This window comes from Microcaecilia unicolor, chromosome 8 (assembly GCF_901765095.1).
Source record: "Microcaecilia unicolor chromosome 8, aMicUni1.1, whole genome shotgun sequence".
Classification (NCBI taxonomy): domain Eukaryota; kingdom Metazoa; phylum Chordata; class Amphibia; order Gymnophiona; family Siphonopidae; genus Microcaecilia; species Microcaecilia unicolor.
Window position 1 is genome coordinate 8,145,172 of NC_044038.1, and position 15,012 is coordinate 8,160,183.

At 48.9% G+C, this 15,012-nt stretch overlaps 1 protein-coding gene across 1 annotated transcript in view; it reads left to right on the forward strand.

Annotated features, from left to right (window-relative positions):
- Window positions 1–15,012, forward strand: part of FLII (FLII actin remodeling protein) — a 96,872-nt gene that overhangs the window by 54,586 nt on the left and 27,274 nt on the right. The window contains exon 20 of the mRNA XM_030211466.1: window positions 7,727–7,918. Within this exon, the coding sequence (XP_030067326.1) occupies window positions 7,727–7,918 (192 nt within the window). The remainder of the gene's footprint in view (window positions 1–7,726; window positions 7,919–15,012) is intronic.

Genomic DNA, 15,012 nt, shown 5'->3' on the forward strand with positions numbered 1-15,012 from the left:
ATCACAGATTTAAAAAATCATAACAGTGCTTCATAGGGCATATTTCTCCCCTCTAGGGCATATAGAACGGGTTGTATTTTGTACTCCTGGACATTTTATATTTAAACATTTTTATTGATGAAACAAAATAACTACATCCAATATCTGGCATAAACATAAATGCCACCGTCAAACTTTCAAAATAGAAATACAATGATAAAGCCCATCATCAAAACTTTTTAACAATTTCTCCCATCCCCCCCTAACCCTTCCTCCTTCCCCTCTGCTTAAATTTCAAGCGTTTTTTATTGACATTGTATCAGCCCCAACATTATCATGCCAACTCTGTTTCAGTCTATATATACAACAATTGCTAACTAGCATACAGCATTTATAAATTTTTGCCAACATTATTATCCCATCAATCATACCAGTCCTCCCCCCGCCCTCTCCCATTCCCTCCCTTCCCCCCCCTTTTTACCCCAGACCTGGGTAACCATTCAGTTCAGCCCGTAGAGTTTACCTTGTATTTAAAAGCAAACTACGGCCTCTAGGGCTTAGGCTTTGCAAATAAGGGCCCCAAATAGCCAGAAATGTAACTCTCTTTTTCTGCGAGAGCCTAGATTCCCCCGCCTCCCACGATACCAGCTGATGTAGCTGATTTCTCCAGTGCCAGTATGCCGGAGGATCTTTGACCGTCCAGTATTGTAAAATACATTTCCTGGCCAAGAGGCTCATCTTACGGAGCATCAATGTTTCAAAACGATTCTGCCCTCTAAAGGACCCCGGGATGTCTAAAATCAGTTGCTCAACTGTCCCCAAAATCCGCTGCCCTAACCGCTCCTCCCAAAATCCTCGAACTCGAGCCCAGAACCTTTTTAAAATTGGGCAGCTCCAAAACATGTGCAGCATTGTGCCAGGATGTCTTCCACATTTAAGACAGTCCGGGCTTCGATTTCCTCCCATATGTGCTAATTGAGCTGTAGTTACATATCCCCTATGGATGCAGCGATCTCCTGGACATTTTATGTTTAAATCTTTTTATTAATTGTAACAAAGCTAATACAGAGTATGCTTTGAAAAGAGACCATTATAAATTGTCAATGCCACAACTCCAGTCGCTATACAAATTTTTCCATTTTATCCCCCCGTCCCTTCCTCCCGTCCCCCCCCCCCCCCTCTGATTACATTTCAACAAGTGTTATTGGTGATGTAACACAATATGTTTCCCACGAGCTCAGTATACAATGGATCGAAAAACTTAAACAAAGCAGTCTAAACAAGAGCTGACTTTTACCTCATTGATAAGCTTTGTGATACGTATGAACAGTCCCTACCCCTTCCCCTTCCCAATACTTTAATTATTAACGATTTTGATTGATGATTCATTATATCAAACAAAAACCAATAAATTCACTCTCTGTGTAAACATTCAGTCATAACACAAGTGTTCACCTGCATCAAATCTTACATTATCTTCCTTATTTTGTACTCCTGGACATTTTAACGGTGGATTAGGATCGTTGAGGTAGTAGAAATCAGTTATTGTTGGGGTTGGAAGGGTAGAGAGTGGTGGTGAGGACGGTTATTATAGATACTTGCTGTTTATTATTGTTTTATATTTATAATTTATAAACAGTTGCACAGCATATTGTTCCTTTTTATACTTTAATAAAAAGATTTAAATATAAAATCATAATTGTTCGAGGCTTCTGCAGATAAGGACAGAGCCCATGGGGATGGGACGGGGACAGAACCTGTGAGGATGGAGACGGGGCCAGAACCCATGGGGACGGGGACAAACTTTGTCCCCGTGTCATTCTCTAGTTGCATTCCAGCTCTTAAAGACATAATGAAATATTTGCCATTTCCATATCATCAAGCTGATCAATCCATAGACTGGTGGGTTGTGTCCATCTACCAGCAGGTGGAGATAGAGAGCAAACTTTTGCCTCCCTATATGTGGTCATGTGCTGCCGGAAACTCCCCAGTATGTTCTCTATCTCAGCAGGTGGTGGTCACACACAGCAGCAGCTCTGGCTAGGCCTCCAAGCCTAATCCTTAGGTTTTGTTGAGGCCTGGGGTTGAGGGCTCTTTTGAGCAAGTGCAAACCTGGTGGTGCCAGGTCCCTCCTTTTCTCCCCCCTCCCGCTGGCTCCGTTTAAAAAAAAAAAAAAAATTTTAAACGTCTTTAAAGGCGTTTAATTCGACGTTTCTTTAAACGTTCATTGCAGCTACTCACTGGGACACCAGTTCGTTACAGCTCGGAGCGGCAAGCAGGTAATTTTACCTTTTTATAGCGGGCAGGGGGTTCCCCGATTCTTCTCCTCGTGGCATATGGCGTCGGAGGGCGAGGGCGCAAAGGGTCGCTCCCCGGATCGCTGGAGCGCTTCTAGAGGGGATGCGGGGGTTTTACAACCTGATTCGCCCTTGATGGGTGACAGTTTAGTGACCGATGAATGTCCCGGTCGTTCCTCCGGCGTGGCGGTTTTTTCCCGCCATAAACGCCCATCCCCCGCTCCTCGCCTCCGCCATCTTGGCCGGCCACGCGGCTCGGACGGCTTCTTCGTGGGCCGCCCTTGAGGTTGGAGACATTAATGCCATGAACGCCCTTAATTTGGGCGACGGCACAAAGCGGCTAAAGTTAAGCGCCGTTCTTCCCGCGCGGCTCCTTCGCGGAGTTTCGCGCCGGACGCCATTTTGGATGCGCAGCATGTCTCTCCCCCGCTATTGCGAGCGCCGGTTGAGAGTGCGTCTAGGGCTGTTGCCCAGGCTGCGGAAGTGCACAGTCTGGGGGGTTTCTCCCCCGAGTTTGTTTTGCTGCTGCATCAGGCTTTCCTCATGCAAAACGCTGCCCCTGCTCCCTCTTCTGATAAAGAGGTTGAGGTTCCCAGAGGTAAACGCCCTCGGGTTGATTTCCAGGCCTTGGAGGACTTTGTCTCCTCCGATGTAGATGAGGGCAGCGTGTCTGAGGTCCCCCAACGGTCCTTTGCGGATTCCTTGGAGGAGATAGATCCCCGCTCGGATGGAGCGGATGACCCCTCTGCAGCGCGGCTTTTTAGCCCAGAGGATTTGCCCAACCTGTTGTTACAGGCCATGGACACTTTGAAGATTTCCTCTCCGGAGGACGTCTCTCCCTCAGCCCCTGTTGGCTCTGCCATTATGCTGGGGACGAAGCGCCCGCCTAGATCCTTCCACGTGCATGAGCCATGCGGCTCAATGGGATGTCCCGGAAACGAGCCTTAAAGTGGCTAGGGCTATGTCCCGCCTCTATCCTTTGGCTGTGAGTGAACGTGAGGCCTATCTGTGGCCTACCGTGGATTCTTTAATCACTGCGGTGACTAAGAAAATGGCGTTGCCGGTGGAAGGTGGCACGGCCCTAAAGGACGCCCAAGACAGAAGATTGGAGGCGGCCTTAAGGTCGTCCTTTGAGGCAGCTGCTTTAAGTTTGCAGGCCTCAGTTTGCGGCTCCTATGTGGCCAGGGCGTGCCTGACTATGGTGCAGCGGGCTTCCCCCTCGGATCTTTCCTTGAGGGCTGATTGGCCGGCCCTGGAATCGGGCTTAGCCTATTTGGCAGACTTGCTGTATGATGTCTTGAGAGCCTCAGCTAAAGGCATGGCTCAGACAGTCTCTGCGCGGCGGTGGCTTTGGCTGAAACATTGGTCTGCTGACCACGCCTCTAAATCCCGCCTGGCTAGATTGCCTTTTAAAGGCAAGCTGCTCTTTGGGGTCGAGCTGGACAAAATCGTGACCGATCTCGGCACGTCTAAGGGCAAGAAATTACCAGAGGTCAGAGCTCGGGCTAGTACTCGTCCCGGTACCTCCAGAGGACGGTTGCTGGAAGCCCGTCGGTACCGCCCGGGCAAGTCGGGTTCCTCTGCCCCCTCTTCCTTCAAGAGGAATTTCTCCCCCAAGCAGCATTCCTTTCGCAGAGACCGCCGTCCCGGAGGTGCTCCCTCCGGTCCTCCCCCAGGGTCTCGTACCCAATGACGGGGCCTTGGTCCACGCCCCAGTGCAGATTGGAGGACGGCTGTCCTCGTTTCTGGGCGAGTGGACCACTATAACTTCAGACGCGTGGGTGCTGGAAGTCATCAGAGACGGCTACAAGCTAGAGTTCTGCCAACCCTTAAGAGACGGGTTTGTACTCTCTCCCTGCAAGTCTCCGGTCAAGCTGTGGCAGTGCAGCAGACCTTGGACAACCTGATCCGCCTGGGTGCGGTCGTTCCGGTGCCAAAAAATCAGATTGGCAAGGGACGTTACTCCATTTACTTTGTGGTTCCAAAGAAAGGAGGTTCTGTCCGGCCTATCCTCGACCTCAAAGGGGTCAATCGGGCCTGGAAAGTGAGGCACTTTCGCATGGAGACTCTCCGCTCTGTTATAGCGGCAGTGAAGGCAGGAGAGTTCTTGGCTTCCTTGGACATCAAGGAAGCGTACCTGCATATTCCCATCTGGCCTCCTCTCCAACGCTTTCTGCGTTTTACAGTCCTGAGACGACACTTCCAGTTCAGAGCCCTCCCTTTCGGGTTGGCTACTGCTCCGCGGACCTTTTCCAAAGTAATGGGGGTCATAGCGGCCTTCCTGCTAAAGGAAGGAGTACAAGTCCATCCTTATCTGGACGACTGGTTGATCCGAGCCCCCTCTTATGCAGAGTGCGGCAAAGCTATGGACCGGGTAGTTGCTCTTGTGAGCTCCCTGGGATGGATCATCAACTGGAAGAAGAGCCAGCTGCGCCCGACTCAGTCCCTGGAGTATCTGGGAGTTCGATTCGACACCCAAGTGGGCAGAGTGTTCCTGCCAGACAATCGGATTGTCAAGCTTCAGGCTCAGGTGGACTAGTTCCTAGTAGCCTCTCCTATTCGGGCTTGGGACTACGTGCAGCTGTTGGGCTCTATGACGGCCACGATGGAAGTAGTGCCCTGGGCCAGGGCTCATATGAGACCACTACAGCTATCTCTGCTGCTGCGCTGGACTCCGATGTCGGAGGATTATGCTGTGCGCCTTCCCGTGGACCCAGCAGTGCGCAAGGCGCTGAGCTGGTGGACGCAGACAGACAAGTTGTCTGCAGGATTGCCTCTGGTGACCCCGGAGTGGATTGTCGTCACGACAGACGCCTCTTTGATGGGCTGGGGAGCCCTCTGCTTGGGAAGGACAGCGCAGGGGCTCTAGTCTCCTGCAGAGGCAAGTGGTCTATCAACCTCCTGGAACTCAGAGCCATTCGGTTGGTGTTATTGGAGTTCATCCCGGTACTGGTGTTGTAGCCTGTACGGGTCCTGTCGGACAATGCCACGGCTGTGGCCTATATCAACCGCCAGGGAGGTACCAAGAGCGCCCCTCTAGCCAAGGAGGCTATGAGTCTTTGCCAGTGGGCGGAAGCGAACCTGGAGCAGCTTTCAGCGGCCCACATTGCCGGAGTCATGAATGTCAAGGCGGACTTTCTCAGTCGCCATACCTTGGAGTCCGGAGAGTGGCAACTATCTGCTCAGGCGTTCTTGGACATCACGAAGCGCTGGGGCCAGCCGAGCCTAGATCTGATGGCGTCATCGGCCAATTGCCAAGTGCCGCGCTTTTTCAGCAGAGGACGGGACCCTCGATCCCTGGGAGTAGATGCTCTTCTCCAACAGTGGCCGACACAAGAGCTCCTCTATGTGTTCCCGCCCTGGCCCATGTTGGGCAGGGTGCTAGACCGGGTGGCAAAGCATCCCGGCAGGGTAATCCTGGTGGGTCCGGATTGGCCCAGACGTCCCTGGTATGCGGACTTGATCAGGCTCTCAGTCGACGATCCTCTGCGGCTGTCAGTGGAGCAGGGCCTGTTACATCAGGGTCCCGTGGTGATGGAGGATCCCTCTCCCTTTGGTCTTACGGCCTGGCTATTGAGCGGCAGCGTCTGAGGAAGAAGGGCTTCTCAGACAAGGTCATCGCCACTATGCTGAGAGCGAGGAAGCGCTCTACTTCTACTGCTTACGCCAGGGTTTGGCGTATCTTTGCAGCATGGTGTGAAGCAGGCTCACTTTCTCCCTTCACTGCTCCAATTTCTTCAGTGTTGGCGTTCCTGCAAGAAGGTCTGGAGAAAGGCCTGTCGCTCAGTTCCCTTAAAGTCCAGGTAGCGGCTCTGGCTTGCTTCAGGGGCCGCCTGAAGGGTGCTTCCCTGGCTTCGCAGCCAGATGTGGTGCGCTTTCTCAAGGGAGTTAATCACCTGCGCCCTCCTCTGCACTCAGTGGTGCCTGCGTGGAATCTCAACCTGGTGCTAAGAGCATTGCAGAAGCCGCCTTTTGAACCCTTGTCGAGGGCATCTCTGAAAGACCTGACGTTGAAAGCAGTCTTTTTGGTGGCTATCACTTCAGCCAGAAGAGTTTCCGAGCTCCAGGCGCTCTCATGTCGAGAGCCTTTTCTGCAGTTCACTGAGGCAGGAGTGACTATTCGCACAGTGCCTTCCTTCCTGCCCAAGATTGTTTCTCGCTTCCAGGTGAATCAGCAGCTCTGTCTCCCTTCCTTTCGTAGGGAGGACTACCCAGAGGAGTACTCCGCTCTTGAATATCTGGATGTGAGACGAGTCATCATCAGATACTTGGAAGTGACCAATGATTTCCGGAAATCGGATCATCTGTTTGTCCTGTTTGCAGGTCCTCGTAAGGGTCTGCAGGCTGCTAAGCCTACAGTGGCAAGATGGGTCAAGGAAGCCATTGCAGCGGCTTATGTGGCCGCGGGGAAGGTGCCGCCTATCCAGCTGAAGGCTCACTCCACGAGAGCTCAGGCGGCCTCGATGGCAAAGGCCGGATCCGTCTCCTTGGAAGAGATATGCAAGGCGGCAACGGGGGCTTCGGCTCATACATTCTCCAAGCATTACCGTTTGACTGTGGCTGCACGGGCGGAGGCCCGGTTTGGAGCTTCAGTGTTGAGGTCAGGGATTTCTATGTCCCGCCCTGGGTGAGTACTGCTTCGGTACATCCCACCAGTCTATGGATTGATCAGCTTGATGATATGGAAGGTAAAATTATGTATAATCATACCTGATAATTTTCTTTCCATTAATCATAGCTGATCAATCCATAGCCCCTCCCAGATATCTGTACTGTTTATATTCTGGTTGAATTTTAGGTTCAAGTTTAGCCTTCAGTTACTTCAGGAGGACTTCGTGTTCAAGTTCTTCTTTCACTTGGATTCTTCAAGAGTTGAGACGAGTTTGTGTTACAGTGAGCTGCTGCATTCCTCTCCCCTCCGTTTTACGGGGCTGGATTGAGACATAAATTCTGCCGGCACTCCCTCCCGCTTCGTGCGGCTGTAGGGCAGCTTTGTACCCCTCCCGCTTCGGCGGGGTTAGGGTCAGTCAGCTCCTCCCGCGGTTGCGGTTGCAGGATAAGCCAGATCCCCCCGCATCGGCGGGTGTGGTGTCCCTCCCCCGCTCCGCGGGGATGAGCTGGACGGATTCCCCTCCCCCACTTGTGTGGGGATGAGCTGGGTTAATTCCCCTCCCCCGTTTCGGCGGTGGTGAGCTGGGCAGAGTGTCCCTTCGTGGGTGTAATTCTCTAAGTGCTGAGTCCTGCGGATGGAGCTTTGATATCGACATACTGAGGAGTTTCCGGCAGCACATGACCACATATAGGGAGGCAAAAGTTTGCTCTCTATCTCCACCTGCTGGTAGATGGACACAACCCACCAGTCTATGGATTGATCAGCTATGATTAATGGAAAGAAAATTATCAGGTATGATTATACATAATTTTACCTTTCCATCTTCTATGCTTCCTAGCTCCAGAGCTTACTAGACACCTCATGCGTGTACATCCTGGACTGCTGGTCGGATGTCTTCATCTGGATTGGGAGGAAGTCTTCGCGGCTGGTGCGGGCGGCGGCGCTGAAGCTGGGACAGGAGCTCTGTAGCATGCTGCATCGACCCAAGCATGCCACAGTCATCCGGAACTTGGAGGGGACAGAGTGCCAGGTATCCAGCAAACTCAGATTGAGGTCTCGCCACCCTCTCCCAGTAAGGCTCTTCTGATCCAGTGGTGACAAAGTGATTACAATCAGGGCAGCAGGTGACTCCATGCCCCTACTCAATCCCCCAGGAATCCATCCAGGCAGCATTGTTTACATTTAGTGAACTTGCAAAGCTTTTTTCTGCAAATAAATGGTTGTTTCCAGGGTTAAAGTATCCCAATTGATCATATGGGTACTCCTCTTGGGTAACAAAAGGGTATTGTGGGGTTAGGGGAAGGAGATTGTGTACACTTAGAAACGATGGCAAATAAAGGCGAAATGACCTATCCAGTCTTCCCATCCTCTGCATGTTCCTTAGCGATCCCACATGCTTATCCCATGCCTTTTTCAATTCTGGAACAGTCCTCGACTCCCCCACCTCCACCGGGAGGCCATTCCACGCCTCCACCACCCTTTCTGTGAAATAATACTTCCTTAGGTTACTCCTAAGCCTATTCCCTCTTAACTTTGTCATATGCCGTCTCATACCAGAGCTCTCCATTTGAAAAAGGCTCTCTTCCTGTACATAAATGCCCTTGAGATATTTAAACGTTTCTATCATGTCTCCTCTCTCCCTCCTCTCTTCCAGCGTATACATGTTGAGGTTCATAAGCCTGTCCCTATAATTTTTGCATTCAAGACCGCTTACTAATTTCGTAGCCGCCCTCTGGACCGACTCCATCCTGTTTATATCTTTCCGTAGGTGCGGTCTCCAGAACTGCATGCAGTACTCCAAATGGGGCCTCACGAGAGACTTATACAACGGCGCTATCACCTCCTTTTTCCTGCTGGTCATGCCTCTCTTTATGCACCCAAGCATCCTTCTGGCTTTGGCCGTCACTTTTTCTATCTGTTTGAACGCTTTAAGGTCATCAGACACAATCACCCCCACGTCCCGCTCTTCCTTTGCACACTGAAGCACTTCACCCCCCTAAACTGTACCGTTCCCTCGGATTTTTGCGTCCCAAGTGCATGACCCTGCATTTTTGGGGATTAAACCTTAGTTGCCAAATATCGGTCCATTCCTCTAGCTGCTTGAGTTCAGGCCCAAACATGCTTGCCAAAGTTCAGATCCTGTTCCCATGGCCCATCAGCATATTCCAAAAGAAACCTGCCGGGGGTTGAGGTTTCCATTAAGAGAAAAGGGGAAACTAGTCATCAATACGGTGACTTACGTTCCTCAATCAAACATTCAACATGTCAAAGGGAGCAAAAGATATATAGAAAAAGGGACCGGCAGCATCAGATGTAGAACAGTGGCCAGGCTATTAAGGTCTCCTGCTGCATAACATCAGTCATTTACCAAGCTGGACCCTAGGTCTTTTTAACAAATTGTACTTTATTTAATTATCATATGTGACCATGTGCTTAAGAATAAAAATGCAAAATCTCAACAAAATTTCAAATTGCAACAAAATGTAGAATTGAAATGCTACCAAAACATTGGGCACCCCAATAAAAAAATTTGAACGTAGCGACTACTTATCTGCATAAGCAGAATCGGCGCTGAAGTAGGAACTGTTTATCTACCGGTAGGGTTTACGGCAGTAACCCTATAAAGGTCACATTTTATATATGGTAGGTGAGACAGTAGTTTACATTATTAAAACAATATAAAAGTCTTATATGATTCAGTTCAGTTACCATAATAATTTTATCGTATATCGTTAATCTTTGGAAAATGTAAATGCTGTTCTTAAGAGGTTTGTTTATTTATTTATTAGGATTTATTTACCGCCTTTTTGAAGGAATTCACTCAATTTTTTATTTATTTATTTATTTACGTCAATTTATATACCGTATCTTATTGCTACTGCAAGACAGAACGGTTTACAATTTATAAAAGAAGCAATACAATAAGTACAAATTGGACAAACATTAGAACTCCAATCATTACAGGAAAGCACAGCAAACCCACAAACTAGCTACATAAGATGAGAACAATATAACTCATGATTAGTACACAGGAGAACACCGCAAATACAAAATTAAATACATAATATAATCTACTCAAGGCGGTGTACAGTAAGAATAGATCAAACATGAGCAGGAGGCAATTAGAGCAGTAAAAATATTCGAACAACAATACAAAGTATGTCATGGTATACTACTTGCAATGACAACACAATATGTACTAGAACATTATAATTGGTAGTGAAGGGTAAGGCAAAGTTGTAACATATAGATGAGTAAGAAAGTAGGAAGAATTTGAAAGTAAGGTGACTGATTTGAAGAAAGTTGCACGCGAGGTCAGAGAGATGGTTAAATATTATCTCAGCTAGGGTTGGAGTGGATAAACATGTCCCACTGCAGTATGTACAGCCCGAGTCAATCCTTGTGTGTGTGAGTGAGACTAACAAGTTAGTTACTTCTTCCGTTAAAGGCTTGGTTGAAGAGCCAAGCTTTCACCTTCTTCCTGAAGTAGAGATAGTCTTGTGTTAAGCGGAGCCTTTCAGGCAATGCATTCCAGAGTGTGGGGGCTACTCCAGAGAAGGCTCGCTTGCGGGTATCACATTGTGTAATGTCTTTTGGAGAGGGTGTAGTTAGTGAAAGTCCTTGGGAGGACTTAGTGTCCTTGGCGGTGTGTGGGGGATCATCCTATTCTTCAGATACTCAGGGCCATTTCCTTTCAGGGCCTTGAAGATCGGACATAGAGTTTTAAATTTAGCCCTGTATTGTACTGGTAGCCAATGAAGTTTTTGCAAAAATGGTGTGATGTGGTCACGTCGCTTGCAACCTTCTATGAGTCTTGCTGCTACATTTTGAATCAACTGGAGCTGGTGCAGGCCCTTCGTAGTCAGACCATTGTAGAGTGCATTGCAGTAATCCAGTCTTGATGTTACCATGGCAACTGGGCTAAGATTTACCTTCTCGATGTAAGGAGAGAGGCAGCGTAGCTGTCGCAAATAGTAGAAGCTGCTCTTGAAGGTTGCTTGGGTTTGGGGAATCAGAGTAAGTGTTGAATCTAACTATATTCCAAGGTTCCTGACTTGTGATTTGAGGGGGAGTTGAGTTCATACTTCCCAAAATGGATTTTGATGTCGGGTATGTATCCACTGGCGTTAGGGACACATCCTGCTCTTTTATAAATATAAATTCCACATTGAACTTGGCTGAATTTTTATCAAGAACAGGATTAGGGCACTTAGAAAAATGACATGACACCCTCCTTTGATGTGCCAGAGCGCTGTCCCTCGGGGCTCTTCCTCAGGCCTCGTCCCGCATACTGTGCTGTGTGAAGCGGGTATTCCTTGAGCCTGTCCCCTGTTTCTCCACTCTATGGAGGCAATCTTTTTGTAACAGGGCCCCTATGAAAGTTTCCAATGACTTGCCTGTTTCAGTGATGTAATTTATAAAGTTCTCATATGTTCCATTCAGTTTTTATACCATGTTGGTAAATATGATGACACAATGTCTCCTCTTAGGGAACAACACTGGCTTCCAATATATTAATTTTTTTACTTTTCGGGCTCTACATGCTGGATTACCATCTTATTTCGGATCTTTAAGAATAGCCTATGTGCCTATTCTAACTCTTCATTCTTTGGACGATCAACATTGTTGATTTTTAATTCTCCTTCTCAGGCCTGTTTGGAGTCGACTCAAGGTTCTGCCTTTATTGTTTGGGCCCCCTGCTCATTGGAATGTGTTGCTTTCTCACTTGCAATTAGAATTGTCCTGTGTCAGATTCAGAAGTGCATTAAAAACTTTCCTGTTTCAGACGGCTTTTGGGGAGATGGCCTAGCGATTATGAGTACTACTACTACTACTACTATTTAGCATTTCTATAGCGCTACAAGGCGTACGCAGCGCTGCACAAACATAGAAGAAAGACAGTCCCTGCTCAAAGAGCTTACAATCTAATAGACAAAAATAAATAAAGTAAGCAAATCAAATCAATTAATGTGAACGGGAAGGAAGAGAGGAGGGTAGGTGGAGGCGAGTGGTTACAAGTGGTTACGAGTCAAAAGCAATGTTAAAGAGGTGGGCTTTCAGTCTAGATTTAAAGGTGGCCAAGGATGGGGCAAGACGTAGGGGCTCAGGAAGTTTATTCCAGGCGTAGGGTGCAGCGAGACAGAAGGCGCGAAGTCTGGAGTTGGCAGTAGTGGAGAAGGGAACAGATAAGAAGGATTTATCCATGGAGCGGAGTGCACGGGAAGGGGTGTAGGGAAGGACGAGTGTGGAGAGATACTGGGGAGCAGCAGAGTGAATACATTTATAGGTTAGTAGAAGAAGTTTGAACAGGATGCGAAAACGGATAGGGAGCCAGTGAAGGGTCTTGAGGAGAGGGGTAGTATGAGTAAAGCGACCCTGGCGGAAGATGAGACGGGCAGCAGAGTTTTGAACCGATTGGAGAGGGGAGAGGTGACTAAGTGGGAGGCCAGCAAGAAGCAGATTGCAGTAGTCTAAACGAGAGGTGACAAGGGTGTGGATGAGGGTTTTGGTAGAGTGCTCGGAAAGAAAGGGGCGGATTTTACGGATGTTGTAAAGAAAGAAACGACAGGTCTTGGCGGTCTGCTGGATATGAGCAGAGAAGGAGAGAGAAGAGTCAAAGATGACCCCAAGGTTTCGAGCTGAGGAGACAGGGAGAATGAGAGAGCCATCAACAGAAATAGAAAACGGGGGGAGCGGGGAGGTGGGTTTGGGGGGGAAAATGAGAAGCTCGGTTTTGGTCATATTTAATTTCAGGTGGCGTTGAGACATCCAGATAACAATGTCAGACAAGCACGCTGAAACTTTGGTTTGGATGCAAGGTGAGATATCAGGGGTAGAAAGGTAGATTTGGGAGTCATCAGCATAGGGATGGTAGGAAAAGCCATGGGATGAGATTAATGAACCAAGGGAAGAAGTGTAGATAGAAAAGAGGAGGGGACCAAGAACAGAACCCTGAGGTACGCCGACAGGCAGAGGGATAGAAGTAGAAGAGGATCCACCAGAGTGAACACTAAAGGTGCGGAGGGAGAGGTAGGAAGAGAACCAGGAAAGGACAGAGCCCTGGAATCCAAGTGAGGACAGGGTATCGAGAAGTATGCTGTGATCGACAGTGTCAAAAGCAGCGGAAAGATCAAGAAGAATGAGGATGGAATATTGACCTCTGGATTTAGCCAGTAATAGGTCATTGGAGACTTTAGTAAGCGCAGTTTCGGTTGAGTGTGAGGTTGCAACGATGCTCCTGTTGAAATTTGGATCTGAATGTTGGTTTATTATTGTGTCTTTCCTGTTCTGATTGTAGTTCCATTCTTTTTTAAGTTGTATTTTATCATTCCTCAGCAACCCTTCAGACCGGTCAAGATAAGTGGGTTATGCATGCCTACCAGCAGAGGGAGAGTGAGAAAAAACTGACTTGAGCATTGTGTATTAAACCCTGTGCAGAACCCAGACGGTCAGTATTTCTCAGTCTCCAGCAGAGGGCTGTGCAGTCTGAGCCAGTCTGGTAGTGGTGGTAGCGGCTGGATGCAGCTTCCAAAATCCAAATTGTGTTCTCTTCCCTTTTGTGGATAAGATGGTGTGAGGGCTTGGAGATGCTTTGGTTCCTCGGTTTTCCAAAGGGTAGGCCTATGGCAGGAAGCCGTGTCTTCTCCTCACGTGGCCATTTTCGGGAGACCAGGTGGTATCGACCTGGCAGGTCTGGTGGTTCCCAGAGGGAGTGTTTTTGGTTTTGTTTTGTTTTCCAGTGAATGCAGTCCTTTCGTGGGGACTATCATGCAGAAATTTGTAATGAAGGTGTCCGGGTCCAGCCACTGGTGCTGGTGGGTTCTCGGTTATGGGAGTTTTACCTGAGTTGGACCAGATCACGGCAGACCAGTAGGTCCTGAAAGTGGTTCACATTGATTCTTCCTTGGCCGACCCAGGTTCTTCTTCACATGTTTCCACTGTGGCCTATTATCGGTCAGGTCATTCCGCGTGTGGCGCAGTGTTCTAGTCTGGTGATTGATTGCTCCGGATTGGCCACAAAGGCCATGGTACGGGGACTTGATACGGCTGATAGTAGGGGATCCTCTGCGCCTCCAGGGGGTCCAGTAGTGATGCCAGACCCAGCTCTACCTTGCGGCTCTTGAAAGGACACGGCTAAGGAGGAAAGACTACCCCGCCAAGGTTATTTCTACCATGTTGTGCTCACAGAGAAGGTTGACTTCCTTAGCTTATGTCCAGTTGTGGCATTTTTTTGAGAGCCGGTGCCAGGATAGATCTTATCGGCCTCTGCATGCTTCGGTTTCAGAGATTTTAGAATTCCTGCAGGATGGTCTGGACAGAGATTTGGCGCTGAACTCTTTGAAAGTGTAGGTTGCGGCCCTGGCCTGTTTCAGGGGTCGGATTCAGGATAGGTTCTTGACTGCTTCTCCGGATATGATTCATTTTCTTCGCGCTGTTAAGCTGATTAGGCCGCCTCAGTGTCCTTTTGTACCTTTCTGGGACTTGAGACTCGTTTCGGAGACGACGGTGGGGCTGCATTTTGAGCCACTGGAGAGTAGTAAGGATGTCACGCCAAAGGTGGTATTTTCGGTGGTAATTTTCCTCGGCTCAGTGGATTTCGGAGTTGCAGGCCTTGGCCTGTAGGGAGCCCTTCCTTCTTTTTTCCCCAGGAGAAGGTTACCTTGATGCCTGTTCCCTCCTTTTTGCCCAAGGTGGTTTCGGACTTTCATGTGAATCGGGCAATTTCCTTGCCAGTTCCGTGAGATAAGGCAGGAGATAGAGAACAGCGTCAGTTGGGACAGTTGGATGTGAAGAGAGATTTGCGGCATTGTTTGAGGAGGATGAAGGCTTTTCGTCTTGCGGATCGGCTGTTTGTACTCTACAGTGGCCATGAGAAAGGGGGCTGCGGCATCCAAGGTGATTATTGCGCGGTGGCTGAAGGAGGTCATTGTGTCGGCTTATATTCTGCTCGATTGTCCCGTGCCAGTGGCGCTTAAGGTGCATTCTGCTCGGGGGGGGGGGGGGGGGTTGCAGGCTCCTGGGCAGAGAGCAGTTTGATTCCACCTCAAGACATTTGCAGGGCAGCAGTATGGTCGTCGCTGCATTCCTTCGTGAAGCATTTTCGGGTGAATGTACAGGCAAGAC